This window comes from Panthera onca, chromosome B3, assembly GCF_046562875.1.
Source record: "Panthera onca isolate mPanOnc1 chromosome B3, mPanOnc1 haplotype 2, whole genome shotgun sequence".
Lineage (NCBI taxonomy): Eukaryota > Metazoa > Chordata > Mammalia > Carnivora > Felidae > Panthera > Panthera onca.
Genome location: NC_138344.1, coordinates 58,271,219 through 58,297,708, shown reverse-complemented (window position 1 = coordinate 58,297,708; position 26,490 = coordinate 58,271,219). Strand labels below are relative to the sequence as shown.

Below are 26,490 nucleotides of genomic sequence, written 5' to 3'. Positions count from 1 at the left end.
TGGGGGCTTGATCCCATGACCCTGGGATCATGACTTGAGCTGAAATCAAGAGTCAAATGCTCAACCGACTGAGCCACCCAAGTGCCCCTCAACAAGTTTTATTGACACCTACCATATGCTAGGCATTAGCAATAACCCAGGGGAGAAAATCAGACATTGTCTTCGTCTTCATGGAGCTTACATCTGAGAGGAGAAATATCCAAAAAACAAGTTAAATCAAATCACATCTCTAGCAGAGGAATTTGATAGAGGTCAAGGTGGAAGTAACACCAGTTTTGTAGGTGGGAGATATAGATGACTTGGATTAGGATGGTGTTAGGAGAAAGAAAAGTAGATGGATTCAAGATATGTTGGAGGTAGAATTGATAGGACTTGGATGTGGGAGGTCAGAGAGCAGATGCATTAACGTCTCTGGATTGAGCAAGTGGCTGGGTGCACAGGTTGACATTTTCTTGGGTGCAGACTTGCAGGGAGAAAAGTTTTGGAGGACAGGATGATGGATAAGAATCAAGAGTTCAGTGTAGAATGTTAATTAAATTGCTCCTCCCCAGGCATTTGGGTTCTGGTGGACGTCACTTAACCAGGCTAAGATGGAGTTTGCTCCAATCTACTGCCCAACAGAATGGCTTGGACTGGCATATTTGGTTCAAATTAGTTCACACTTGGCATTCATTAAGTTAAAAATTGCTGTTAACTCTTTCCTTCTATGGAGCAATAGCAAAAAGGGCTTAAATTTTTAGTGGTCCCTCCCCCACCCCGGGCTGGGTATTTGAGAGTTAAGGAGAACAAGGCAGCACATTTTACATTTTGTTTTTTGTATTCTGTTCAGATGGAGGACACATCTTAAGGACAAGAAGCTTCTAGAAATGCAAGACCACTTATTTTGATGGATCCTCTCAGGTTGCTATGTGCAGGTAAGATCCTGAGTGTGATTCTGAGATGACAGAGGTGAAAACTTCTTCCCTTGACTGGAAGATAGAGACCATGTCTTGTCCCCAACATAGTGCCTGATACATATGTACTCAATAAATACGTGTTGGATTGAAGCCACTCCATCTGGATCATTTTCCAGTTTTCAGACCTTAGTTGAACTCTCCATAGGACTCAAAATACCTCCTATTACCTATTTCCCAAAAAGCTGTTACATAATAAACTGTGGGAGTGGGTGCCTCTCCAGGCTCATCATGGCTTAGGATCGTGTCACTGGGTTATGTTAGAAAAAAGCACATCTCCTTCCTTTTTCTTATCCTCCACTGCACAGGAATATTTTGCCATCATCAACACAGAGTTAAGGCAGAGCTTAAAAATCAATCTTAGATCTCGACATCAATGTTTTCATTTGCACCTAAGAGGTTGAGTATTCTGTACTGTACTTATAATCCTCAGTTACCTCACTCACCTTCTTTGTTCACTCTGCATTTTCTCTGTACCTATTTGCTTGCACCTTTGGACTGTGCTTTTTTGAAAGTGAGAGTTATATCTTTTTAAGCTTCATACTTGTATACAGTTTAGAACAGTGCTATTATAAGGGCGCGTGGATGGCTCAGTTGGTGAAGTGTCCAACTCTTGATTCTTGGCTCAGGGTTTGTGGGATCAAGCCCCATGTGGGACTCTGTGCTGACAGCATAGAGCCTGCTTGGGATATTCTCTCTCTCCCTTTCTCTCTGCCCTTCCCCTGCTTATGTGTGTGCTCTCTCTCTCTCTCTTAAAATAAACAAACAAAAAAAAAGAAGAGTGCTATTTTATAGTCTTGGTAACACAAAGGAGTAGCCTAGGAGAGCTTTAGCTCCCCCCACCAATTTTCATAAACCTTGCAACCCTCCTCCAGAATCATAATTAATACATAAAAAGAAAAATGTTTATGAATTACAAATAAAAGCATATTTAGAAAACATGTTATTTTTATCGTTGTGTAGCATGCAATCTAAGTAAAAACAGCGTGCTTACTATGCAGAAGCAACATGAAGTCAAGACAAGTCTTGTAGCGGGGTGCCTGTGGCTCAGTCGGTTAAGCATCCAACTTTGGCTCAGGTCATGATCTCATCTTTCGTGAATTCGAGCCCCACGTCAGGGCTCTGTGCTGACAGCTCCGAGTCTGGAGCCTGCTTCAGATTCTGTGTCTCCCTCTCTCTCTGCCCCTCCCCCTCCCCCTGCTCACGCTCTGTCTGTCTCTCTCTCTCAAAAGTAAATAAACACTAAAAAAAAAAAAAAAAAAAAAAAAGACAAGTCCTGTAGCTTCCCCTTTCCACCAGACTGCTACTCCTAAGTGGTTCATGGGAAAGAAACCTGACACTCCCAATGCTCAAGAGATTGTTAACAACTCTTGTTAAGGATGGGAGCCAAAAATAAAGAATGGGAGCCAATGCCTGGCAAAGGATGTAGCATTCCCCTGAGAGCTGAGTCTCTCATTTCCTTGTCTTTCCTTCTCCTCTTAGGTTATGTTGTTTTTGTGCTGTGGCCTATATTCTGGATTTTCAAAGGACTCTGCTCTTATTTATCTTTACAAGTGTGATTCGGATCCAAAGCTTATTATGTAGTAAATTCTTTGGGAAGTGACATGTCTAAAGTACTGTGAAAAGTCCTCCTTGAACATTTTGCCTGAAATGTTAAGTAAGGAAAAAGTCAGGATACTGTCTGGAAGGCAGACTCTGTTGCAATGCAGATATGGGATATTTAAACAAACAAAAATTCTGGGAAGCTTTTAATGTCGCAAGTTTTGGTTCTAAGCATTTGGGGAAGGTAGTTTGGAAACAGCATAGCACATTTATATCTCAATTTAAATAATAAAATGTGTAGAATAGTTTTCCGATATATTACTTTACCCAATTCAGAAGACTTCCTAGTCCTAAATTTTTCTCATAAAAGTGATAACTGCTTTATAGTGTAATCAATCAAAAGAACAAAATAAGAGGTTTAAACATTAAAAAGGAGGTGGCAAATTATTATTATTTGCAGATGACACAATATACCGGAAAACCTAAGGGAATCAACTTAAAAGTTATTAGAATTAAAGAGTATTTGGGGCGCCTGGGTGGCTCATTTGGTTGAGCGTCCAACTCTTGATTTCGGCTCAGATCATGATCTCACAGTTTGTGAGTTCAAGCCCCTGCCTGGGCTCTTAATTGACAGCGCGCAGTCTACTTGTGAGTCTCTCTCTTTCGCTGCCGCCCGTGCATGCTCACTCTTTCTCTCTCTCTTTCTCAAAATAAACTTTAAAAAGAAGAAATAAGAGGAGTATTCACTAAGGCAACCTTAGAAAATAAATGTGTAACAATCAGTAGCATTTTTATATTTAAACCACAACCTGTTCAAAATATTATAGGTAAAATTATTACAATCTCAAATCAAAACAGCAATACCAGCAAACCCTAATAGGAAATATACAGAATCTAGATGAATAAAAATATAAAACTTAGTAGAGCCTGTAAAATGTCTTTTTTTTTTAAATGCTTATTTTTGAGATCGAGAGCACCAGCTGGGGAGGGGCAGAGAGAGAGAGGGACAGAGGATCCAAAGTAAGCTCTGTGAACCATGAGATCATGACCGGGGCTGAAGTCTGATGCTCAACCCACTGAGCCACTGAGGTGCCCCAAGGATGTAGAAAGTCTTGATCAGGAGACTTCGTGCTATAAATATGTCTATTTTTACTGCCTTGATCTATGGATTCAGTGAAATCCCCCCAAAACTATAACTGCACTTTTTTTTTTGGTAACTTAATTTTCAGTTCAACTAGAAGAGTAATTACATGAAACTGATCAGAAAAAAAAAAAAAAAAAAAGACTTATAAGGGAAGACTTAGCTCTGGTAGCCAGCTCCAAGATGGATTCTAATGATCTCTGTCTGTCTTCTGGTTTTTACACCCTCATGTTGTCCCCTCCCACACTGTACCAGGGTAAGGTTGACAGATAAAATATAGAATGCCCAACTAAATTTGAGTTTCAGACAAGCAATGCATATTTTTTAGTATAAGTGTATCTTCAATATTGCATGCGACATAGGTATAATAAAAAGTCTTGGTTTTTATCTGAAAATCAAGTTGAACTGGGAGTACTATATTTTTATTTGTTAAATCTGAAAACCTATTTAACCAGGGTTGGTCTGACCAGTAGCATATGACGAAAGTAATGGTATGTCATTTTCAAGATTGGGTTATAAAAGACTGTGGCTGCCATCTTGGGCATCCTCCTGCTCCCCAGTCTCTCCCCTGGAGGAAGCAAGTTGCCATGTTGTGTGCAGCCCTATGGAGAGTCCTACATGACAAGGAACTAAAACCTCTGGCCAACATTAAGTGAGGAACTAATGTCTGTCAACAATGTCAGTGGGCTTAGTAGTGGGTTCTTCAACCCCAGTCAAGACTTGAAATGACTGCAGCCCCAGCCAGCACCTCTACGGCAGTCTTGTAAGAGACAGCCAAAACTACTCAGCTAAGCTGCTACCAGATTCCTGGACTCTAGAAATTGTTGAAAATAATAAATGTTGTTTTAAGATGCTACATTTTGGGGTAATTTGCTATGCAGGAATAATTACTAATACACTGACCCAATTAGATATTTAATCTTCAAATTACAATGGTAAAAACAGTTTGGTATATTATGCAGAAATCTACACTTAAATGAAATAGTATTTGAGAGTCTAAAAATTGAAAATATATATGGGAATTTTTTGTATGATGCAGGCATCATTTGAAATCAATGTGGAAAAGAATTAGTAAATAAATGACATTGGGATGATTGTGTAGCCATTTAGAACCTTGCTTTATTTCAAATTCCACTTCATTGTTGGTAAATTGAGAAGGGATTGGCTTTTGTATTAATCTTTTATCCTGCATCTTTGCTATAATTGCTTAATAGTTATAGCAATTATAGGAGTTTTTCTGTTGATTTTTTCAGATTTGCTACATAGACAATCACTTCATTTGTGAACAAAGACAGTTTTATTTCCTCCTTCCCAATTTGTTTACCTTCTATTTCCTTTTCTTGCCCTATTGCATTAGCAAGGACTTCCAGAGTGATGTTCCACCCTGCCAAGGTGGAAAGGGACATCCTTGCCTTGTTCCCAATCTTAGTGGGAAATCTTCTAGTTCTCACCATTAAGTATGATGTTAGTTGTTATCAAGTTGAGGAAGCTTCCCTCTATTCCTAGTTTTCTGATAGATTTTATGAAGAATGGAGTGGGATTTTGTCAAATACTTTTTCTGCATCTATTGATATGATCATGTAAGTTTTTTAACCTATTGATGTAATGGATTACATTAATTGATTTTCAAATCTTATACCAACTTTGCATACCTGGGATAAATCCCATTTGTTCATGGCATATAATTCTCTTTATACATTATTGGATTTGGTTTACTAATATTTTGTTAAATATTCTAGCATCTATATTCATGAGAGTCTGTCTATAGTTTCTTTTTCTTGTAATGTCTTTGGTTTTGGTATCATGGTAATTCTGGCCTCTTAGAATCAGTTAGGAAGTGTTCCTTCTGCTTCTATTTTTAGGATGAGATTATGGAGAATTGGTGTGATTTCTTCCTTAAATGTTTGGTAGATTTCACCAGTGAACCCATCTGGGAATAATGTTTTCTTTAAAACAAATTTGAAAAAAAAAACCCATATTTTATTTAGATTGAAATAAGCTTATTTCACTGAAATAAGATGAAATTAAAATTCACTTATTATTTAGATTGAAATAAAATTGACTTTCCTCACTAAAAATAATAGCCATATTTTCTGCATTATTCCTAGATAAACCACAAGCCCCTTATTTTTGTAAGTTTTCCAGATCAAGATGAGGAAGTAGATACAGTCACAGAAAAAGACAGAAGAAAATAGATATACCAATTGTCAGTATCCATGGCCTCTGATTCTGGTTTGATCATGAAACAGAAGTGTTTAACATATACCTGATTAAAAGCTTAAGACTCAGAAAGGTGTACACTCAATAAAATAACAAATACAACAACCAGATATGGAACAAGAATGGCAGTCACTTCCATCTGAACTTCAACTGTACCTTGTTCCTTTAGGTTCACTTAACAAAGATAAAACCTGCACTGACACTCTTGTTTAATGAGCTCACCGTTTTTCTTTCCTTGATAATTCCATTAACTGTACATTACAGATCTTTAACAATATACTTAAAAACCCAACTAGTCAAAGGTCAGTTGTAAATTTCTTTGTAACATTTTATAAAATCTATTTTTTCCTCCCACACCTCCCCAAAATTTATTCCTTCAAAGAAGTGATAACTCATCTTCAGTGATAATAAATGTTATATCCAAAATGATTTTAAACATTCCTAGAGTGTCAGAACTGGAGATCATGCAGAAATGAAATATGGTACTTGCAATACTGTCATCTGGAAGAACAAATATATCTTCAAGGTGTGAGCATTAAAATAGTGGTTGCTCAAACCAACCAAGTGGCTGATATATTCAGTAAGAGGCCCATAGAAAAAGATGTTCAGTGATTAAACAGCCTACATATACCTTACAACTTTGCCTTCAAATTTTAAACATAGGAGAAAACCTATTTTTAAGCATTTTTAAAGGTATTGTTTTATGGTTTATCAATTACCTGTAGGCAATTCTGACTTGTTTGTGTAGCACTAACTTGTTTGTGTAGAGATTGATATATGGGTCTACCATTAAATACAGATAATGTATTATATAAAACATTTATGTTAGGCAAAGCCAAGTTCCTTAACCTTCATTCTGTCAAAGTGTTCCCCAGGAATGCTTTTGAGATGCTTTTGAGTGTTTTCACAGCAGTCATTCTCAAACAAATCACAGGAAGAATACACAAGACTTTCAGCAATGCATAAACATTAGGAAGAAACTTGAAGCCAGGCAAATGGAGGGCTTCCTAAGTGGTGGATGGGAGCTCTACCTCTTTCCTTCTGTGTTTCTATGTGATTTTCTAACAGGGAAGCTGGGCTGAGAGTGTGTCAGGATTGGCTAAGTCACTTCTGTACAAGTCAGTCAGCATGGGGCTCTCTGTTACGTTGAATTTGAGCTGTCCCATGACAGACAATACCCAAAATAAGCATTTTCAGGCTTTGAGGTGTTGTTCTGAGAATATATCTTTAAGTTCCTGAGTAATAACTTGTCCTGTTATTACTTGTCCTGCAACACTTAGGGATCTTTTATAGTAATTCTCAGAGGTTAGTTGAGATTCCAAGTTACCTTGCTGAGCTCTGTGGAATTTCTTAGGGAGTTTCATTCGAATATCAGGTTGGTTATCAAATTTATGGCTTCCTCAAGCCAAAATCGGTGGTAAGTTTTAGAGTTTTCCATCACCTTATTAGTGAATGCAAAACTGCAGAGAAGCTGCTAGCTGCAAAGAAAACATCCAAGATTTGTCATGTGGGGATTTTGTCCAAGGACTCTTGTAAAAGATAGGACTTTTTTTTTTTTTAAAGTATTTATTTATTTTGAGAGAGATAGAGACAGCGTGAGTGGGGGCCAGGGGGCACGGAGCAGAGAGAGAGGGAGACAGAGAATCCCAAGCAGGTTCTGCACTGCCAGCACAGAGCCCACTGCGGGGCTTGAAACCATGATTTCATGACCTGAGCCAAAACCAAGAGTTGGATGCTTAACTGCCTGAGCCACCTAGGTGCCCCAAGATAGGCTATTTTTAAGAACAGTAATGACAAAAATAAAATTAAAATCTGTTGATGGCAGAGGGACAGATTCTCGGCCAGTTACAGTTATTCCATCTAATACTTATGTCGCTATACCATCTAAACATAAAACAAGTGCTTGTAGGAAATCTATAAAAATTTCAAAAACACCATGCTTGTCTCTCAATTGAGAATGACAAGTTTCCTTCAGGTCATTACTCTTTTCTTCATTGTTCTGAGAAAAGACAGAAATTACATTGTCATATATGAGTTGTGGTGATTGATGGGTGAAAGAACAGACTTCCTCAATCGTTCCCAATGCAACTGATACTGCCATAACAGGCACTGGTTTGCCAACCACATATTTAAGGCACAGGAAGAGCAGAGTGTGTAGAGAGCTTAGGACTATTTCTCTAAAAGTCTTGAAGCAGTTTTCATTTTTGATGGAAATCTACTGGACATATGGTACTCCTGGCCTTGACAGTACTCCATATTTAGTCCCCTAGTCCCCACTTCACGGTTATTACAGTGTGAAATTACACACCCAAAATTATCTTCATTAAGGCAGACATTATCTTCATAGGGCAGGAAGCCCACAAATTCTTTTCCCAGGTATGGATTCATCAACAGGTGGGTGTTCCCCTACTATGTCCACATACCACCAGTGATCATGAAAGGGAAGTGAATCTCAGTTGCCTGATGGTTTCTTCCTGAGTGCAGCACTCACAGATCCAGTGTCTGACTCTTGCTGTTTTTCAATGGAACTTGTTAGTTGGTGCCTTGAAGTGCTTTCTCAAGACCTCTTCACTAGAATTTATCCTGCACTTCAGCAATGCTTGAAAGATACAGGAATATAGAGAGTTTATGGGATTTCATCAGCTTCAGGTCCTTCCAGAGGTAGATTTTGTTTACATAAGAATCAAAATTTCAAATAAAGATTTTAGGTTTTGTTTTCCTTCTCTTCAAGGGTGAGAGGTAAAATGTCTTCATCCAGCTCTTTACCTCCTGCATTGGGGTTCTAGGCATAGCTGTGTATGTCTTTATTGTTTTGTTCCTGGACAGAAGGTTCATCAATTTTTTTCTCTCTTTTTTTTTTGTTTTTATGTTTCAGTGTCCTGATTTCATCTTCACTCAGTTCTTTTATTCACTTTCTATGTTTATAATGCAGATTGTTCAGACAACTTGTACGATAAAAATTTGTCCTATAAGGACTAGTTCTGCAGATTGTAGGGGTCTCCAAGTGTTTGGCACATAATCAGAAATGTTGTCTCTTCTAAGTTTTATCTTTTAAGTCTGCTCTTCTATAATCTTCAGCTACTTCTGCATCTGGCCAGGTCCCCCCGGGGAGCCTGAAGAAGAACAGGCCTGACTCTTCCTTGTGCAGTGGGGGCTGTGAAGGAGTTAGGTGTCCCTTCCCTGCAGGTCCAGCTCTCCCCTTCCTATCTTCTTAGGGCAGCTCGCCCTCAGGTAGGTTAGGGGAGGAGAGCCAGCCCATCACCTTCAACCTAGAATTCTATGCTTAAACTATTGATTAAATATGAGAGTAGAAAAAAGACCTTTTTTAGACATGCAGACTTTCAAAAAATTTTTACCTCCCTTGCATCCCAGTGTAGTCAGGCATCTAAAGTGGCCCCCAGTGAGTCTGCCTGAGTATGGGCTGGCCCTAGTTCATTACTTCTAATGAACAGAATAGTCAAAATTGATGGATATCACTTCAGAGATTAAGTTACAAAAGACTGACTTGGTCTTGCTTGCATTGTCTCTTTTTCTCTTGCTTTCTTGTTCTGATGAAATCAACTATCTTTTTAATGAGCCAACCCTTGGGGTGCCGGGTGGCTCATTTGGTTGAGTGCCCAACTTCTGCTCAGGTCATGATCTCGCTGTCTGTGGGTTTGAGCCCTGCATCGGGCTCTGTGCTGACAGCTCAGAGCCTGGAGCCTGCTTCGGATTCTGTGTCTCCCTCTCTCTCTGCCCCTCCCCGCTCATGCTCTGTCTCTCTGTCTCTCTCTCTGTCAAAAACAAATAAACATTAAAAAAAATTTTAATGAGCCACCCCATGAAAAAGTCAATGCAGCAAGGAAACCAAGGGAGGCCTCTGGTCATTTGCTCCTGAGGAACTGAGGATCTCAGTCCAATAGGAAACACTTTAAGTCTATTACCAAAAAGGATAGGCATGACCTCCCCCAGTAGTAATCCCCTAGTATGTCCTCTAAAAAAGGAAGCAGAGAGAACACGAACACCACATGGAAAATTCTGTTTCTAATCCAGGGATTTTCAGCTGGGGGCAGCTTTGTCCCTTGGGGACATCTAGCAACATCTAGAGACATTTTTGATTGACATGACTTGAGTTGGGGGACACTACTGGCATCTAGCAGGTAGAGGCTAGAGATGCCACTAAACATCCTAACAATGAATAGGACCACCCCACAACAAAAAATTATGTCAAACAGTGTCACCTGAATGTCAATAGTACCAAAGTTGTAAGAAATCTTGTTCTAACTTAATAGTTTGATTCTTCAACTTATGGTTGCTGTCCCACCTATGGGTAGTTTGCCTATATACTTTTTGTTTGTTAAGCCTGGCAAAGTATAGAATATTGCTGGATAACAACTAGTTGTAAAAATTTAACCATGGGAGGCTAATAAGGGTACTGGGCATGAGACCTGTCAGCTACAGCAAGTAAGTTCAAGAATGAATCCATAATTTCTTTTTTTTTTCTTTTTAGCAATATCATCTTTTAATAGCTGCCTTCCTGTGATATTATGAATTATAATAAGAAATATATATTTGGCCTTTATCCTGTTTCTAGTGCAGACCTTCTAAAAGGCTTGGAATTTCTTAAGTGGTGAAAGAGATAAAGGTACCTTTTGTCATGTTAATGAGGTGAATTTTGGAATGCCCCTGGGTCTTCTAAGAATTGGGCTGATTGGCTGGATTGTAGGGTTGGGACTTTCAATCCCACCCTTATACCTCTTGGGAGGGGAGAATGGCTGGAGATCGAATAGATTTCCAATGGCTGATGACTTAATCAATCATGCCTATGTAATAAAGTCTCCATAAAAATTTAGAAATAGACAGTTTGGACAGCTTCCAGGTTGGTGAACTGGGAGAGCTGGAGGTGCTGGGAGAGTAGCACACCTACGCTGGGCATGGAAGCTCCATGTCCCTTGCCATATACCTTGCCCTATGCATCTCTTCCATCTGGATGTCCACCTGTATCCTTTATTATATACTTTTATAATAAACTGGTAAATGTGAGTAAGTGTTTTCCTGAGTTCTGTGAGCTACTCTAGCTAATCAGTTGAATCTGAAAGGGTAGAGGTCATGAGAACCTCTGATTTATAGCCAGTTGCTAAGAAGAAGCACAGCTAACAACCTGGACTTGGAACTGGCATCTGAAATCCAGGGAGTGGATCTTTGGAACCTCCAGTCTATAGGTGGTTGGTCAGAAGCATAGGTGTTAACCTGAGCTTGTGAATGGCTTCTCAAGTGGAGGGTATTCTTTTGGGATTGAGCCCTGTCCCTTTGGAGTCTGATGCTATCTCTGGGTAGACAGTTCAGAATTGAGTTGAACTCTATAGAACACCTACTTTGTGTCCTGAGCATTGTGTGGTGGTGTGTGTGGGACGGGGTGGGGGGGTGGGGAGCCTCCTCCACACACATGTCAGAATTGATCTTAGAACCATTTTTCTTCCCTAGAAAACGTCCCTACAGCTGTGTTGCAGAAACTCTGGAAGTATCCGTAATGATTTTTTTTAGTTTCTCTTATAAATGCTCATTCTATGTTGGTGGCTTAAGATTGTACCCTTACTTCATGCTTGGTTTTGTCTCTTCTGTGCCGGACTTGATTTTATTTGTGCTTCACAGTAATGCTTGCATATTTGCTTCAGCCTAAACTCTGCGCCTTTTAGGACGATCCTGACACAGTACCATATCCAAGGGCTTGCTGGTTTGGGGGCAGGGGAAGTTTAAACACCTATAACCAAATTGTTAGCAAATTGTTAATCCATGTATGCCTGAAGTTCAGCATTAGTGAATATCTATTAGGGTAGATTTTTAAATAATTTACCTGCAACTATAGTATAGATCATATTACTTAAAGTTACAAAGCCTTTCCAGTATTGACTAGCTTCACAAATTTTGTTTTAGTATTATGTCCAAGGTGTCTGGAGCCATAGCATAGCGGAGCATTCAACGTTGTATCCATACACAAAAAATGGTTTGGCCAGTTGGAGTAATTGTTAGCTGATCCTAATTGTTGACTATTTTCAACCAAATAAATATTTAATGATTAGTTGGTAACTAGTCCCAGATTTGTGTTTTTTCAACAGTTATAAAGCCATTGTTATTGGACAGTCCCAAATTGATGGGCATCTATGTTTCACACCTTACTCCAGAATGTAAACATTACAAGTTTCTTTAGATTTATGACTTACAAACATAAGTTGTTTTTTTTTTTTTAGTTAAGTATTTTTTTTTTTTAATATATGAAATTTACTGTCAAATTGGTTTCCATACAACACCCAGTGCTCATCCCAAAAGGTGCCCTCAATACCCATCACCCACCCTGCCCTCCCTCCCACCCTGCCCTCCCTCCCACCCCCCATCAACCCTCAGTTTGTTCTCAGTTTTTAACAGTCTCTTATGCTTTGGCTCTCTCCCACTCTAACCTCTTTTTTTTTTTTTTTCCTTCCCCTCCCCCATGAGTTTCTGTTATGTTTCTCAGGATCCACATAAGAGTGAAACCATATGGTATCTGTCTTTCTCTGTATGGCTTATTTCACTTAGCATCACACTCTCCAGTTCCATCCATGTTGCTACAAAAGGCCATATTTCATTTTTTCTCATTGCCACGTAGTATTCCATTGTGTATATAAACCACAATTTCTTTATCCATTCATCAGTTGATGGACATTTAGGCTCTTTCCATAATTTGGCTATTGTTGAGAGTGCCGCTATAAACATTGGGGTACAGGTGCCCCTATGCATCAGTACTCCTGTATCCCTTGGATAAATTCCTAGCAGTGCTATTGCTGGGTCATAGGGTAGGTCTATTTTTAATTTTCTGAGGAACCTCCACACTGCTTTCCAGAGCGGCTGCACCAATTTGCATTCCCACCAACAGTGCAAGAGGGTTCCTGTTTCTCCACATCCTCTCCAGCATCTATAGTCTCCTGATTTGTTCATTTTGGCCACTCTGACTGGCGTGAGGTGGTATCTGAGTGTGGTTTTGATTTGTATTTCCCTGATAAGGAGCGACGTTGAACATCTTTTCATGTGCCTGTTGGCCATCCGGATGTCTTCTTTAGAGAAGTGTCTATTCATGTTTTCTGCCCATTTCTTCACTGGGTTATTTGTTTTTCGGGTGTGGAGTTTGATGAGCTCTTTATAGATTTTGGATACTAGCCCTTTGTCCGATGTGTCATTTGCAAATATCTTTTCCCATTCCGTTGGTTGCCTTTTAGTTTTGTTGGTTGTTTCCTTTGCTGTGCAGAAGCTTTTTATCTTCATAAGGTCCCAGTAATTCACTTTTGCTTTTAATTCCCTTGCCTTTGGGGATGTGCCGAGTAAGAGATTGCTACGGCTGAGGTCAGAGAGGTCTTTTCCTGCTTTCTCCTCTAAGGTTTTGATGGTTTCCTGTCTCACATTCAGGTCCTTTATCCATTTTGAGTTTATTTTTGTGAATGGTGTGAGAAAGTGGTCTAGTTTCAACCTTCTGCATGTTGCTGTCCAGTTCTCCCAGCACCATTTGTTAAAGAGACTGTCTTTTTTCCATTGGATGTTCTTTCCTGCTTTGTCAAAGATGAGTTGGCCATACGTTTGTGGGTCTAGTTCTGGGGTTTCTATTCTATTCCATTGGTCTATGTGTCTGTTTTTATGCCAATACCATGCTGTCTTGATGATGACAGCTTTGTAGTAGAGGCTAAAGTCTGGGATTGTGATGCCTCCTGCTTTGGTCTTCTTCTTCAAAATTACTTTGGCTATTCGGGGCCTTTTGTGGTTCCATATGAATTTTAGGATTGCTTGTTCTAGTTTCGAGAAGAATGCTGGTGCAATTTTGATTGGGATTGCATTGAATGTGTAGATAGCTTTGGGTAGTATTGACATTTTGACAATATTTATTCTTCCAATCCATGAGCAGGGAATGTCTTTCCATTTCTTTATATCTTCTTCAATTACCTGCATAAGCTTTCTATAGTTTTCAGCATACAGATCTTTTACATCTTTGGTTAGATTTATTCCTAGGTATTTTATGCTTCTTGGTGCAATTGTGAATGGGATCAGTTTCTTCATTTGTCTTTCTGTTGCTTCATTGTTAGTGTATAAGAATGCAACTGATTTCTGCACATTGATTTTGTATCCTGCAACTTTGCTGAATTCATGTATCAGTTCTAGCAGACTTTTGGTGGAGTCTGTCGGATTTTCCATGTAAAGTATCATGTCATCTGCAAAAAGCGAAAGCTTGACTTCATCTTTGCCAATTTGGATGCCTTTGATTTCCTTTTGTTGTCTGATTGCTGATGCTAGAACTTCCAGCACTATATTAGACAACAGCGGTGACAGTGGGCATCCCTGTCGTGTTCCTGATCTCAGGGAAAAAGCTCTCAGTTTTTCCCCGTTGAGGATGATGTTAGCTGTGGGCTTTTCATAAATGGCCTTTATGATCTTTAAGTATGTTCCTTCTATCCCGACTTTCTCAAGGGTTTTTATTAAGAAAGGGTGCTGGATTTTGTCAAAGGCCTTTTCTGCATCGATTGACAGGATCATATGGTTCTTCTCTTTTTTTTTGTTAATGTGATGTATCACGTTGATCGATTTGCGAATGTTGAACCAGCCCTGCATCCCAGGAATGAATCCCACTTGATCATGGTGAATAATTCTTTTTATATGCTGTTGAATTCGATTTGCTAGTATCTTATTAAGAATTTTTGCATCCAGGGGCGCCTGGGTGGCGCAGTCGGTTAAGCGTCCGACTTCAGCCAGGTCACGATCTCGCGGTCCGTGAGTTCGAGCCCCGCGTCAGGCTCTGGGCTGATGGCTCGGAGCCTGGAGCCTGTTTCCGATTCTGTGTCTCCCTCTCTCTCTGCCCCTCCCCCGTTCATGCTCTGTCTCTCTCTGTCCCACAAATAAATAAAAAACGTTGAAAAAAAAAAAAAAAAAAAAAAAAAGAATTTTTGCATCCATATTCATCAGGGATATTGGCCTGTAGTTCTCTTTTTTTACTGGGTCTCTGTCTGGTTTAGGAATCAAAGTAATACTGGCTTCATAGAATGAGTCTGGAAGTTTTCCTTCCCTTTCTATTTCTTGGAATAGCTTGAGAAGGATAGGTATTATCTCTGCTTTAAATGTCTGGTAGAACTCCCCTGGGAAGCCATCTGGTCCTGGACTCTTATTTGTTGGGAGATTTTTGATAACCGATTCAATTTCTTCGCTGGTTATGGGTCTGTTCAAGCTTTCTATTTCCTCCTGATTGAGTTTTGGAAGAGTGTGGGTGTTTAGAAATTTGTCCATTTCTTCCAGGTTGTCCAATTTGCTGGCATATAATTTTTCATAGTATTCCCTGATAATTGTTTGTATCTCTGAGGGATTGGTTGTAATCATTCCATTTTCATTCATGATTTTATCTATTTGGGTCATCTCCCTTTTCTTTTTGAGAAGCCTGGCTAGAGGTTTGTCAATTTTGTTTATTTTTTCAAAAAACCAACTCTTGGTTTCGTTGATCTGCTCTACAGTTTTTTTAGATTCTATATTGTTTATTTCTGCTCTGATCTTTATTTTTTCTCTTCTTCTGCTGGGTTTAGGCTGCCTTTGCTGTTCTGCTTCTATTTCCTTTAGGTGTGCTGTTAGATTTTGTATTTGGGATTTTTCTTGTTTCTTGAGATAGGCCTGGATTGCAATGTATTTTCCTCTCAGGACTGCCTTCGCTGCATCCCAAAGCGTTTGGATTGTTGTATTTTCATTTTCGTTTGTTTCCATATATATTTTAATTTCTTCTCTAATTGCCTGGTTGACCCACTCATTCGTTAGTAGGGTGTTCTTTAACCTCCATGCTTTTGGAGGTTTTCCAGACTTTTTCCTGTGGTTGATTTCAAGCTTCATAGCATTGTGGTCTGAAAGTATGCATGGTATAATTTCAATTCTTGTAAACTTATGAAGGGCTGTTTTGTGACCCAGTATATGATCTATCTTGGAGAATGTTCCATGTGCACTCGAGAAGAAAGTATATTCTGTTGCTTTGGGATGCAGAGTTCTAAATATATCTGTCAAGTCCATCTGATCCAATGTATCATTCAGGGCCCTTGTTTCTTTATTGACCGTGTGTCTAGATGATCTATCCATTTCTGTAAGTGGGGTGTTAAAGTCCCCTGCAATGACCACATTCTTATCAATAAGGTTGCTTATGTTTATGAGTAATTGTTTTATATATCTGGGGGCTCGGGTATTTGGCGCATAGACATTTATAATAGTTAGCTCTTCCTGGTGGATAGACCCTGTGATTATTATATAATGCCCTTCTTCATCTCTTGTTACAGCCTTTAATTTAAAGTCTAGTTTGTCTGATATAAGTATGGCTACTCCAGCTTTCTTTTGGCTTCCGGGAGCATGATAAATAGTTCTCCATCCCCTCACTCTCAATCTAAAGGTGTCCTCAGATCTAAAATGAGTCTCTTGTAGACAGCAAATAGATGGGTCTTGTTTTTTTATCCGTTCTGATACCCTATGTCTTTTAGTTGGCGCACTTAATCCATTTACATTCAGTGTTATTATAGAAAGATATGGGTTTAGAGTCATTGTGATGTCTGTATGTTTTATGCTTGTAGTGATGTCTCTGGTACTTTGTCTCACAGGATCCCCCTTAGGATCTCTTGTAGGGCTGGTTTCGTGGTGACAAATTCCTTCAGTTTTTGTTTGTTTGGGAAGACCTTTATCTCTCCTTCTATTCTAAATGACAGACTTGCTGGATAAAGGATTCTCGGCTGCATATTTTTTCTGTTTAGCACACTGTAGATATCGTGCCAAGCCTTTCTGGCCTGCCAAGTTTCAAAGGAGAGATCAGTCACGAGTCTTATAGGTCTCCCTTTATATGTGAGGGCACGTTTATCCCTTGCTGCTTTCAGAATTTTCTCTTTATCCTTGTATTTTGCCAGTTTCACTATGATATGTCGTGCAGAAGATCGATTCAAGTTACGTCTGAAGGGAGTTCTCTGTGCCTCTTGGATTTCAATGCCTTTTTCCTTCCCCAGTTCAGGGAAGTTCTCAGCTATAATTTGTTCAAGTACCCCTTCAGCACCTTTCCCTCTCTCTTCCTCCTCTGGGATACCAATTATGCGTATATTATTTTTTTTTAGTGTATCACTTAGTTCTCTAATTTTCCCCTCATACTCCTGGATTTTTTTATCTCTCTTTCTTTCAGCTTCCTCTTTCTCCATAACTTTATCTTCTAGTTCACCTATTCTCTCCTCTGCCTCTTCAAGCCGAGCCATCGTGGTTTCCATTTTGTTTTGCATTTCGTTTAAAGCGTTTTTCAACTCCTCGTGACTGTTCCTTAGTCCCTCGATCTTTGTGGCAAGAGATTCTCTGCTGTCCTGTATACTGTTTTCAAGCCCAGCGATTAATTTTATGACTATTATTCTAAATTCACTTTCTGTTGTATTATTTAAATCCTTTTTGATCAGTTCATTAGCTGTTGTTATTTCCTGGAGATTCTTCTGAGGGGAATTCTTCCGTTTGGTCATTTTGGAGAGTCCCTGGCGTGGTGAGGACCTGCAGTGCACTTCCCCTGTGCTGTGGTGTATAACTGGAGTTAGTGGGCGGGGCCGCAGTCCGACCCGATGTCTGCCCCCAGCCCACTGCTGGGGCCACAGTCAGACTGGTGTGTGCCTTCTCTTCCCCTCTCCTAGGGGCGGGATTCACTGTGGGGTGGCGTGTCCCGTCTGGGCTACTTGCACACTGCCAGGCTTGTGTTGCTGGGGATCTGGTGTATTAGCTGGGGTGGGTAGGCAAGGTGCACGGGGGCTGGAGGGGCAGGCTTAGCTCGCTTCTCCTTAGGTGATCCACTTCAGGAGGAGCCCTGTGGCAGCGGGAGGGAGTCAGATCCGCTGCCAGAGGTTTGGCTCCGCAGAAGCACAGAGTTGGGTGTTTGCGCGGAGCGAGCAAGTTCCCTGGCAGGAACTGGTTCCCTTTGGGATTTTGGCTGGGGGATGGGCGGGGGAGATGGCGCTGGCGCCTTTGTTCCCCGCCAAGCTGAGCTCTGCCGTCCGGGGGCTCAGCAGCTCTCCCTCCCTTTGTCCTCCAGCCTTCCCGCTTTCCGAGTAGAGCTGTTAACTTATGACCTCCCAGACGCTAAGTCGCGCTTGCTGTCGGAACACAGTCTGTCCGGCCCCTCCGCTTTTGCCAGCCAGACTCAGGGGCTCTGCTTGGCCGGCGAGCCGCCCCTCCACCCCGGCTCCCTCCCGCCAGTCCGTGGAGCGCGCACCGCCTCGCCGCCCTTCCTACCCTCTTCCGTGGGCCTCTAGTCTGCGCTTGACTCCGGAGACTCCCTTCTGCTAATCCTCTGGCGGTTTTCTGGGTTCTTTAGGCAGGTGTAGGTGGAATCTAAGTGATCGGCAGGACGCGCTGTGAGCCCCGCGTCCTCCTACGCCGCCATCTTCCGGAACCCCCTAGTTAAGTATTTTCAAATGAGTTTGTAACTCCAGCTTTCTCTTCTGAGATTTTTAGCCTTCCACATGTGATATTAAGAGGTTTTGTTAGTCATCCTCTGTTCTAGTTATCTATTGCTACATGACAAGCCACCTCTAAATCTAGCAATGTGAAAACAACGGTTTTACTATCCTCACAGAATTCCGATGGGGCATGGTAGGGATGTTTTGTATCTGTTGCACTCTGTCCAGAGCCTCAGCCAGGAAGACTCAGTGTTCAGTGGTGACTTGAACAGATGGGCACTGGAATCATCATGAGGCTTCTTCACTCACATGTCAACACCTAGGCTGGGAAGACATGAAGCCTGGGCAAAGCCAGGTCTATTGACCAGATCACTTACATAGGGCCTGTCTCTCTGGCTTTGGCTTCTCACAGGGTGGTGGCTAAGTTCCAAGATGGAGCTTTCTGAGAGTGTTCCAGGAGACGCAGGTGGAAGCTGTAGGGCTTGTTATGACCTAGTTTTAGAAGTCACATAGCCTTTCTTCCATATTCTATTGCAGAGATCAGTGAACTATGACCTCGTGCCAAATTCAGCATGCCACCTGTCATTGTAAATAAAGTGTTATTGGAACATAGCCATGTCCATTTGTTTACATTTTGTCTATGGCTACTTTCATGCTACAGTGCAGAGTTGAGTAGTTGCAACAGAGACCTTAAGGCCTGCAAAGCCTAAAATATTAACTATCTGGCCCTTTACTGAAAAGGTGTGCTGAGACTTGCTCTATTAGTTAAAGCCATCACAGCCTCTCAGTGTCATGGGAACCCCACTCTTGGGGGAAGGTATGTCAAAGAAGTTACACCATTTTTTGAAAATTACCATAACACCCATTTACCTCTCAGATTTTAATCCTTGTTTGGTTTTTAATTGTGTGGGCTACTTAAAATAGCTTTTCTCACATACGTGAATGCATGCTGAAGTTCTGTGAGAGCAGGTTAAAAAGTGGGAGTCAACTGTGGTATTTCAAGTTTTATTCTTTTGAAATTTGCCTGTTTCAGCTCTATGGGTAAATGTTTTCCTAATAGTTTTTTTCAAAGAAAGGTTAGAAGCATTAACCTGTGTTCACAGAGCTAATGCAGGGATAAAGAAGACCTTTAGTTTCTGGAAGAAAAAAAAAAAAAGAAGAGGAAGAAGAAAACAAAGAGAAAGATGGTAAACAGTTGTCTGAACAGTTAAGCTTCACTTGGTCAACAAGTTGCAGGTTTTAGAAATCATTACTAATTTATGAAAAAATTTTAATCTAAATATGCTATATTGGTACAATTTTAATTAACCCCAATTTTGTCATCTATAGAATGAAGGGGTTGGGTAGTCAGTGGTTCACAACCCTGGCTACATATTCAGAACATAGGGGCCCAGGCCCTTATCTTAGATAATTAAACCAGGATATCTGGAGGTGGGACCCCCACAGGTTTTGAAAGCTCCTCAGATTATTTTCATAAACTACAGCCAGGGCAGAGAAATAGGCGGTTAGGGGATTGTAGGCTCCTGTTCAGATGGAAAAATTTCCTTGTTCTGTGATAAAGGGGATACGAAAATGGAAAGTTTCAGGTGAAGAGGGAAGAGCCAAGATGGCAGAACAGCATGGAAAGTGTTTTTGTGTCTCTCGTCCCTGAAATGCAGCCAGATCAACACTAAACCATCTTGCACACCTAAAACACTGATTGAGGATTAACGCAACAATCTGCACAACCTGAACCACAGAACTCAGCAGAAAGAGAAAAAAAATTTATTTTATTTTCCATTTTTATTAAAAAGATTTTTCTTTAATTTTTTCCTACTATGTATTTTACTTTTTTGTAAATTTTAAAAATTCTATTTTACATCGATCATTTCGTTTTATTCTATTTTATTGTATTCATTTTTTCAAATTTTCAAATGTTTTCCTTTTTCCCCCCTTTTTTCTGCTTTTTCTTTTCTTACCTTTCCTTTTTTTCTCTAATCTGTCAAGCTCCTTTCAACAACCAGACCAAAACACACCTAGGATATAGCATCCCTTATTTAAATTTTTTTGTGTTGCTTTTAATTTTTTTTTTACTTTATTAATTCCTTTTCTTCCTTAAAAATGATGAAATGAAGGAATTCGCCCCAAATGAAAGAACAGGAAGAAATGACAGCTAGGGACTTAACAACACAGATACAAATAAGATGTCTGAACTAGAATTTAGAATCACGATAACAAGAATACTAGCAGGGGTTGAAAAAAGCATAGAACCCATTTCTGTGGAGATAAAAGAAGTAAAAGCTTGTCAAGATGAAATAAAAAATGTTATAACTGAGCTGCAATCTCCAATGAATGCCACGGCGGCAGGGATGGATGAAGTAGAGCAGTGAATTTAACAATATAGAGGACAAACTTATGGAGACCAATGAAGCAGAAAAAAAGAGGGATACTAAGGCAAAAGAGCATGATTTAAGAATTAGAGAACTCAGTGACTCATTAAAAAGGAATAACATTAGAATCATAGGGGTCCCAGAAGGTGAAGAGAGAGAAAAAGGGGTAGAAGGTTTACATGAGCAAATCATAGCAGAAAACTTTCCTAACCTGGGGAAACAGACATCAAAATCCAGGAAGCACAGAGGACTCCCATTAGATTCAACAAAAACCAACCATCAATAAGGCATATCATAGTCAAATTCACAAAATACTCAGGCAAGGAAAGAATCATGAAAGCAGCAAGGGGAAAAAAGTCCTTAACCTACAAGAGAAGACAGATCAGGTTCACAGCAGACCTATTCACAGAACCTTGGCAGGCCAGAAAAGAGTGGCAGGATATATTCAATGTGCTGAATTGGAAAAATATGCAGCCAAGAATTCTTTATCCAGCAAGGCTGTCATTCAAAATAGAAGGAGAGATAAAGTTTCCCAGACAAATGAAAGTTGAAGGAGTTCATGACCACTAAACCAGTGCTGCAAGAAATTTTAAGGGGGACTCTCTGAGAGGAGAAAAGATGAAAAAACAAAACCAAACAAAAAACAAAAAGACCAAAAGCAACAAAGACTAGAAAGGACCAGAGGACACCACCAGAAACTCCAATTCTACAGGCAACATAATGACAATAAATTCATACCTTTCAGTACTCACTCTGAACGTCAATGGACTAAATGCTCCAATCAAAAGACATAGGGTAAGAGAATGGATAAGAAAACAAGATCCATCTATATGCTGTTTACAAGAGACCCACTTTAGACCTAAAGACACCTTCAGATTGAAAGTAAGGGGATGGAGAACCATCTATCATGCTCATGATCTCCGAAAGAAAGCCAGAGTAGCCATACTTATGCCAGACAATCTAGACTTTAAAATAAAGACAGGACAAGAGATGAAGAAGGGCATTATGTCAAAATTAAGGGGTCTATCCCCCAAGAAGCTCTAATAATTGTAAACATTCATGCTCCAAACGTGGAACACCCAAATGTACAAATCAGTTAATCAGAAACATAAAGAAACTCATTGATAATAATCCCATAATAGTAGGGGACTTCAACACCCGACTTACAGCAATGGAAAAATCATCTAAACAGAAAATCAAGAAGGAAACAATGGTGTTGAATGACACACTGGACCAGATGGACTTAACATATATATTCAAAACATTTCATCCTAAAGCAGAGGAATACACATTCTTCTCAAGTACACATGGAACATTCAGAATAGATCACATACTGGGACACAAATCAGCCCTCAGCAAGTACAAAAGGATTGAGATTACACCATGCATATTTTCAGGCCACAATGCTATGAAACTCTAAATCAACCACAAGAAAAAATTTGGAAAGACAACAAATACTTGGAGATTAAAGAACATCCTACTAAAGAACAAATACGTTAACCAAGAAGTTAAAGAGGACATTAAAAAGTACATGGAAGCCAATGAAAATGGTAACACCACAGCCCCAAACCTCTGGGATGCAGCAAAGGCAGTCATAATAAGGAAGTATGTAGCATTCCAGGCCTTCCTTAAAAAGGAAGAAAGGTCTCAGATACACAACCCAACCCTATACCTTAAAGAGCTGGAAAATGACAGCAAATAAAACCCAAAATCAGCAGAAGACAGGAAATAATAAAGATCAGAGCAGAAACCAATGCTATTGAAACCAAAAAAAAACAGTAGAACAGATCAATGAAACCAGAAGCTGGTTCTTTGATAAACTCCTACTCAGTTTGATCAAAAAGAAAAAGGAAAGGACTCAAATAAATACTATCAAGAATGAAAGAGGAGAGATCACCACCAACACTGCAGAAATAAAAACAATAATAAGACAATATTATGATAAATTATATGCCAATAAATTGGGCAATCTGGAAGAAAATATAAACTACCAAAAGTGAAACAGGAAGATATAGAAAATTTGAACTAACCCATAACCAGTAAAGAAATTGAGCTGGTAATCAAAAATCTCCCAAAAAAAGGTCCAGGGCTATATGGCTTTCCAGGAGAATTCTACCAAACATTTAAAGAAGTGTTAACACCTATTCTCTTGAAGCTGTTTCAAAAAAATAGAAATGGAAGGGAAACTTCCAAACTCATTCCATGAAGCCAACATTACCTTGATTCCAAAACCAAAGATTCCACTAAAAAGGAGAACTACAGACCAATCCCTGATGAACATGGATGCAGAAATCCTCAACAAGATACTAGCCAACTGGATGCAACAACACATTACAAAAATTATTCACCATGGCCAAGTGGGATTTGTCCCTGGGATGCAGGGCTGTTTCAATATCCTCAAAACAATCAATGTGATACCTCACATCAATAAAAGAAAGGACAAGAACCACATGATCCTCTCCATAGATACAGAGAAAGCATTTGACAGAATACAGCATCCTTCCTTCATAAAAACCCTCAAGAAAGTAGGGATAGAAGGATCATACCTCAAGATCATAAAAACCATATATGAAAGACCCACCGCTAATATCATTCTCAATGGGGAAAAACTGAGCGCTTTCCCCCTAAGGTCAGGAACACAGGGTTGTCCACTCTCACCACTGTTATTCAACATTGTATTGGAAGTCTTAGCCTCAGTAATCAGACAACACAAAGGAATAAAAGGCATCCAAATCAGCCAGGAGGAGGTCAAACTTTCACTCTTTGCAGATGACATGATACTCTATATGGAAAACCTAAAATATTCCACCAAAAAACTGCTAGAACAGATCCATGAATTCGGCAAAGTTGCAGGAGATAAAATCAATGCACAGAAATTGGTTGAATTCCTATACACCAATAATGAAGCGACAAAAAAAGCAATCAAGGAATCAATACCATTTACAATTGCACCAAAACCCATAAAATAACTGGGAATAAATCTAACCAAAGAGGTGAAAGATCTATACACTGAAAACTATAGAAAGCTTATGAAAGAAATTAAAGAAGACCAAAAAAAAAAAAAAAAAAAAAAAAAAAGGAAAAATATTCCATGCTCCTGGATAGGAAGAACAAATATTGTTAAAATGTCAATACTACCCAAAGCAATCTACATATTCAATGCAATCCCTATTAAAATAACACCAGCATTCTTTACAGAGCTAGAACAATCCTAAAATTTGTATGGAACCAGAAAAGACTCCAAATAGCCAAAGCAATCTTGAAAAAGAAAACCAAAGCTGGAGGCATCACAATCCCGGAGTTCAAGATGTATTAAAAAACTGTAATCATCAAGACAGTGTGGTACTGGCACAAAAACAGACCCTCAGATCAATGGAAGAGAGTAGAGAACCCAGAAATGGATCCACAAACATATGGCCAACTAATCTTTGGCAAAGCAGGAAAGAATATCCAATGGAATAAAGACAGTCTCTTCAGCAGATGGTGTTGGGAAAATTGGATAGTGACATGCAGAAGAATGAACCTAGACCACTTTCTTACACCATACACAAAAATAAAATCAAAATGGATGAAATATCTAAATGTAAGACAGGAAGCCACCAAAATCCTTGAGGAGAAACCAAGCAAAACCTGTTTCACCTTAGCCACAGCAACTTCTTACTCAACATGTCTCTGGAGGCAAGGGAAATAAAAGCAAAAGTGAACTATTGGGACCTCATCAAAATAAAAAGCTTCTGAATAGCAAAGGAAACAATCACCAAAACTAAAAGGCAACTGACAGAATGGGGGAAGATATTTGCAAATGACATATCAGATAAAGGGTTAGTATCCAAAATCTATAGAGAACTTATCAAACTGAACACCCAAAAAACCAAATCATCCAGTGAAGAAGTGGGCAAAAGACATGAAAAGACACTTCTCCAAGGAAGATATCCAGATGGCCAACCGACACATGAAAAAATGCTCAATGTCACTCCTCATCAGGGAAATACAAATCAAAACCACAATGAGATACCACCTCACACCTGTCAGAATGGCTAACGTTAACAACTCAGGCAACAGATGTTGGCAAGGATGCGGAGACAGAGGACTCTTTTGCACTGCTGGTGGGAATGCAAGCTGGTGCAGCCACTCTGGAAAACAGTATGGAGGTTCCTCAAAAAATTAAAAATATATGTATGTATGTATATATGTATATATATGTGTGTGTGTGTGTGTGTGTGTGTGTGTGTGTGTGTGTGTGTGTGTACATACATACATACACACACACACAATGGAGTATTACTCGGGAATCAAAAACAATGAAATCTTGCTGTTTGCAACTACGTGGATGGAACTAGAGGGTATTATGCTAAGCGAAATTAGTCAGAGAAAGACAAATATCATATGACTTCACTCATATGACGACTTTAAGACACAGAACAGATGAACACAAGGAAAGCAAAAATAATATAAAAACAGGGAGGAGGACAAAACATGAGACTCTTAAATATAGAAAACAAACAGAGGGTTATTGGAGGGGTTGTGAGAGGGGAGATGGGCTAAATAGGTAAGGGGCATTAAGGAATCTACTCCTGAAATCATTGTTGCACCATATGCTAACTAACTTGGATGTAAATTAAAAAAATAAATAAAAATAAAAATAAAATTAAATGACTGAAAAATTGTATGAATATCCTGACTCACCCTCCCCCAAAACAGTTCAATGGCTCAGCAATGGTAAGTGTTTAATGCAATTTTTTGAGCTCAGGCTGAGACTAAAATTTTTCTCAAAGAGAAGAACTGCCCTCAACTGCTATTATCAAACACTAAATAGCTTTGGAAATTAACTTTTACTGCAGACTTGATAATGTTTCTTAATAAATTCAACCTAAAATACAAGCCAAAACATTGCTTTGTGCAAAACTTATAGTATGGTAAAGTAACTTCCATGACAACCAATGTTGTTTCAATCAAAAGTCACATCAAGGGGTGGCTCAGTTGGTTGGGTGTCCAACTTTGGTTCAGGTCATGAACTCACAGTTCTTTAGTTTGAACCCCGCGTTGGTCTCTGGGCTGATACCTCTGTGTCTGCCTCTCTCTCTGACCCTCCCCTGCTCACACTCTTTATCTCTCTCTCTCTCAAATAAACATTAAAAAAAGTCACATCAAGTTGCGTTATACACACATATATATTTTCTGAGTTTGATCTACAGTTTCAGAAGCATTTTCTGAAACTTGAAACAAGAATAAGGAAATTTGTATGTATTTCAAAATCCACTTAACTGTGCAATTTGAGAGTTTCTTAAATTAAAAGTGATGAACCTGCAATGTAATGACATACTAAAAGTTAGCTGTCAAGAGCAGAGTTTAATCATCATTTAATCATTACTGGAGAAAATAATAAGTTTTTCCTGATTTTCTTCTCTATTGGTTTTTTGTTTCCTGATTCTCTTCATGCTGGAATTGATTCCTTTATTTATTTATTTATTTATTTATTTATTTATTTATTTATTTATTTTATGTTTACTTATTTATTTTGAGAGGCGTTGGGGAGACAGCTGGGAGAGAGAATCCCAAGCAGGCTCTGCACTGTCAACATAGAGCCCAATTCAGGGTTTGATCTCATGGAATGGTGAGATCATGACCTGAGCCAAAATCGAGAGTAAGATGCTTAACCGACTGAGGCACCCAGGTGCCCCCTGACCCCTTTATTCTTATATTCTCCAAGAAAATGTCTAAACATATAAAACATTTTATTGTGTATGAGAATTACCTGGAAGGCTTGTCTTTTTTTTTTTTTTAATGTTTATTTATTTATTTATCTTGAAAGAGAGAGGGAGCATGAGTGGAGGGAG

At 39.4% G+C, this 26,490-nt stretch overlaps 1 protein-coding gene and 1 pseudogene across 1 annotated transcript in view; one reads left to right on the top strand and one right to left on the bottom strand.

Moving 5' to 3' along the window:
- LOC144616694 (uncharacterized) overlaps positions 1-914 on the top strand; it is a 71,485-nt gene extending 70,571 nt beyond the window's left edge. The window contains exon 6 of the mRNA XM_078448577.2: positions 830-914. Within this exon, the coding sequence (XP_078304703.1) occupies positions 830-864 (35 nt within the window). The 3' untranslated portion in view covers positions 865-914. The remainder of the gene's footprint in view (positions 1-829) is intronic.
- Positions 915-6,571: 5,657 nt separating this feature from the next.
- Positions 6,572-10,022, bottom strand: LOC132669659 (52 kDa repressor of the inhibitor of the protein kinase pseudogene; annotated as a pseudogene).
- Positions 10,023-26,490: the final 16,468 nt, after the last annotated feature.